Here is a 3,922-nt window from a genome sequence, read left to right as displayed (position 1 = left end):
TGTGATAGAGACTGCGATCGTCTCTAGAAGTTGGAATCCGCGTGGTATGACGAGTGACCAGGATAAGTTTTTTCGAAGTCCTTCCATGCCGGCAGCGAGAGTGGGAAAGGCGGCTCCTTCACCCGGCACGGTATCGGAGCAGTTCTATCAAATCGATCGCTGCTTCAAAGACGAGGCGTATCAAGAGGCTAGCAGGACTGCTAAACAAAGTAGAGTACTGGCTTGTCGAAGGGCGGTTCATCGGTTGTTGTTATCTTTAGTATTGAGCAAACAACCTGAGAATACGCAGGCTGTGATGTGTTACTTGTAATAGGAGGGTGAATATGAAACTCGACGTTATGGACTCAGATCACGTTAGCATGATTGTTGCCCTTGGAATAGGTATAGCCAGATTCAGTTGTCGCAGTGGAAGAATTGCCTCAACTTTATGGACTCAAAGAGCACCGGGGCTCTAGACAAGTGTACTATTGGGAGATGAGCGAATCCCTCTTCATTTTGGTCGCCTCTAGACTGGTGTTATGTAGTCAGCACTGCCATGAGCATTTCTCACATAGGTACGTTGGAGGATCGAGCCACGTTAAGTTACTATCGAGCCTATTGCCTTTATCGCCTCAACAGGGAGGGGGTATCATACATAGTGCAGTAGGAAGAGAGCATGCGACCTTCCTCAGGAGTGTTTGGAGGAGATATCGAGAAATGGTGACAGCAATTCCGAGAAGTGGCAGGTGTTGGAAGCTCAGTGTCGCTATCGACTCCATCAGTAAGTACACATTTACTGCTAGTAGTAGAGTGGACCTGAGGACCGGCAGATACTCGAAAACTACAGAGCTTTACCAGAAACTACTCGCCGACGCTGAAAATGGATCCAATGGGGAAGACTCTGAATCCGCTTTGTTACTATCGGTAAGTATATTACCATTGCTCTTCCGTTCGAGTTGAGGTATAGATAAATCTACTGGCAAGTTGTGTATCTGGGGGCAGCACTGACGACTTGGATAAGCTGATGAAGGATCTCGGCGAACCTGAGGATGCCTATGAGGTTGGACTTATACTGCATCGACGACTTGTGGAAAATCTTTCTATTTCAGCTGGCTTACAATCTGGCATGTGCTTATCTTCTCAAGAAGGACTATGTGAAGGCCGAGGACATGCTCGTAATCATGTTAGTCGTAGTTTGTTGGAACTCTGATTCTGTTGCAGGTCTTGGCCTCGTCCCTCTGCAAGGGCGAGCTTGATATCGATACGGACTCGGACCCTGAGCTCAACTGGATCAAAGCTCAACTTGGGTACGACTGTTAAGGATCTTCATATTTGATTATGGTGTATATTCATAGTTACCTTCGTCAACTACAGGGGCGGACCGGTGAGGCTGCAGAGTAGGGTTCGCGTTGAATGGTAGTTGGTTGTGCATCCGTCTGCTTTGATAGGATATACGAGAAAATAATGCGACCTGTAATAGGAGGCATGAAGAACGATATCTCGGTTATGGCAACTGCATGCAACAATCTTGGTAGCACTGGGAAAGGAAAAAGGACTCGCCTGAAATGCTGTTGTTAGTGACCTTAAGACCGAAGGGCAGTTCACTTTTCGACGCCCTCAAGAGGGTTCGACTCGCCAGTAAAGCTGAGTCCCTCGAGAGCAAGCTCACGGCCGGTCAGTTGAAGACCTTGGGTCTCAATAAGAGCATCGTGAGGAACACTACTACTGTGGCTGACTGTCCATGGTTTCCTTTTGCCAGGCTTTATCGTCGCGGTCGAAGATTTCCGAGGCTCGAGCAGTACTATCACAGCTAGAGGCACAGCTAGGGGATAGTTTCACTCGCAGCGGTACTGCGGCTGTGTGCAGAGCTGTTATACAGTATGCTAGCGGAGTAAAGGAGGAGGCGGTAGGTCTCATCAGTGTGCCTGGGAAATGCTCCATCTGGAATCTTCCAGGTCGACACTTTGAAGTCCTGGCTGGCCTCGAACAGCTCTTCAGAGGATTCCACATTTGTGCGTTTGTCTTTGGCCGGTCTCCTCGCTGAATCACCAGCGACCAGGTCAGAGGCTGCCAACTTGCTGAGTGCCCTCGGTCCCGAGGTAAGGATGGATAGTATCTCTAGTGTATGGATGGTCACACTTCAGATTAGTATGGGAAGGCCAGAAGCAGTAAGGCAGAGGTTCGGTGCTCACAGTGGCGACACGGCCGAGGACCGCGCTGCGTTGAGAAATGAGATCACCGAAGTGAATCACACCTGTCTGTTGTTGCCTTGGAGGAGTTGTATGGTCTCAGGTGCTGAACTTTTGGGAGAAACGATCGTCGGGAGATGCAGCTGCGGTTTTGAGGTGAGGCTTTCGATGTCCTTGGAGGCGCCTCGGGGTTGTCCTTCGCATCAACACCGGATTTACGATCGGTCCTGAAACATCGACGAACCCTCCTGACAAGTATAACGCTGATGAAAACTATTCTATAGACACTGAAAGTCGCTGATTCATCGGGAGTCGGCAGGACGCCTCTGGAACCGCCGAGCTGGTCGCACTTCAGCGTGCCAGATTTACGTATGCACCCGAACATTGTCTATGCTGATAGGTATGTTGCTGATGTTGCCACTCGTAACAAGTTCTATGAGGAAGCTGTACGGACGTGGGAACTGTATGGCAGCAAAGTTGGAGACACCGGGGCGGTCGAGGCGGTCCAAGGACTGGTAGGGGCACGGACGGTAATACAAGCACTGTTATCGGTAGGGGTTTCAGGTAGCAGCTATCTCACGTGTGGACGCCCCGAGCTCAGAGAGTTTGAGTAATGCTTCTATGTTGGTGGAGCGACTGGTGCAAAGGTAGGGGTATGAGCTCTCTGTTGAGTTCAACTTCCCCGAGTAGATCATCTGAAGCAGAAGCAATAGAGGATGCTATAGATGATGTGGACCCTGAGGAGTTGGAGGGCATGGACGTTAGCATGGGGAGCTGGAAGGTGGCAGCTACAGCTCCTACAGCAGCAGTCGAGGGAGAGAATGTCGAGGTGATACTGGGCATCACTCGTGTTGGAAAATATGTCCGCTTTCCTTTGCTAAGTCTAGGAATTCCCTCGCTAATGATCGGAGTTTATATACGGTTTCGGGTAGAAGTGTACAGAAACCAATGAGAATTTCTCAAAAAGAATTCTCAGAATTTTCATATTATCACCAATACATGTAGTTGAGCACGCTGCATATCTTGGATTTGCTATTGGATAGGTTAAGAAGCGACACCGTAAGCGGAAGCCTCGCTACCCTAAGGGCTTCGATCCGGAGAACCCGTCAGCATTCAAGAAACCAGACCCTGAGAGGTAGGGTGGAGTTGGAGGCCTGATGACCGAGATGGTCTATAGGTGGTTACCGAAACATGAACGTTCTGACTACCGTAGGAAGATGAAGAAGAAGCAAATGCAGTTGATGCGTGGTCCTCAGGGTACGGACTCTTGTCGTGATTACATTCACCAGTTCTTCCATGTGGTAGGTGTGGTCCCTACTGAAGGTGAGCATGTGAAGACCGGCCCGAGCACGGCCCAGCTGGAGGCGTCTACGGAGAGGCAGACCCAACATCAGAAGAGACGGAAGAACCAGCGCAAGCGCAAGTGATGATGACTACTGCTGCTGTGGTTGTTGTTGTTGACTTTTGGTATCCATTCAACCTCCCTCCTGTGTTTCCCTCGTATCGTGTTGAGGGTTGTAGTATGTAAATATTGGGAACCTGTGGAGGATGGGGGAGATGAGAGTAACTAGACCTACTACCAGTCGTCCGTGCTTCGCAGGCCTGCGAGAAGTAAGAGTGACGTTTCTCTTCCGATTGCATCATGCATCAATGATGAGTATTGCTTGGTCGTTTAGCTCAGTCGGTTAGAGCATCGTGCTAATAACGCAGGGGTCGCAGGTTCGAGGGCGGAGGCATCATAATACAAGAGGCAT

At 49.8% G+C, this 3,922-nt stretch overlaps 1 protein-coding gene across 1 annotated transcript in view; it reads left to right on the top strand.

The window, feature by feature from the left end:
- The window catches only part of Pmar_PMAR013498 (asparagine synthetase, putative), a gene marked incomplete at its 5' end in the record, with an annotated part of 4,874 nt that extends 1,242 nt beyond the window's left edge, over positions 1-3,632 (top strand). The window contains 22 exons of the mRNA XM_002777410.1: positions 28-209; positions 261-306; positions 382-461; positions 555-625; positions 672-760; positions 810-903; positions 947-1,039; positions 1,089-1,154; positions 1,201-1,286; positions 1,335-1,376; positions 1,428-1,510; positions 1,558-1,688; positions 1,739-1,885; positions 1,935-2,078; positions 2,124-2,222; positions 2,272-2,324; positions 2,569-2,683; positions 2,733-2,815; positions 2,859-2,997; positions 3,212-3,303; positions 3,346-3,425; positions 3,474-3,632. Coding sequence (XP_002777456.1) covers positions 28-209; positions 261-306; positions 382-461; positions 555-625; positions 672-760; positions 810-903; positions 947-1,039; positions 1,089-1,154; positions 1,201-1,286; positions 1,335-1,376; positions 1,428-1,510; positions 1,558-1,688; positions 1,739-1,885; positions 1,935-2,078; positions 2,124-2,222; positions 2,272-2,324; positions 2,569-2,683; positions 2,733-2,815; positions 2,859-2,997; positions 3,212-3,303; positions 3,346-3,425; positions 3,474-3,595 — 2,137 coding nt within the window. The 3' untranslated portion in view covers positions 3,596-3,632. The remainder of the gene's footprint in view (positions 1-27; positions 210-260; positions 307-381; positions 462-554; positions 626-671; positions 761-809; positions 904-946; positions 1,040-1,088; positions 1,155-1,200; positions 1,287-1,334; positions 1,377-1,427; positions 1,511-1,557; positions 1,689-1,738; positions 1,886-1,934; positions 2,079-2,123; positions 2,223-2,271; positions 2,325-2,568; positions 2,684-2,732; positions 2,816-2,858; positions 2,998-3,211; positions 3,304-3,345; positions 3,426-3,473) is intronic.
- Between the last annotated feature and the right edge of the window lie 290 nt (positions 3,633-3,922).

Source organism: Perkinsus marinus (assembly GCF_000006405.1).
Source record: "Perkinsus marinus ATCC 50983 genomic scaffold scf_1104296951948, whole genome shotgun sequence".
Lineage (NCBI taxonomy): Eukaryota > Perkinsozoa > Perkinsida > Perkinsidae > Perkinsus > Perkinsus marinus.
Note: the sequence above shows the minus strand (reverse complement) of the source record. Positions and strands in the feature narration are given on the sequence as shown.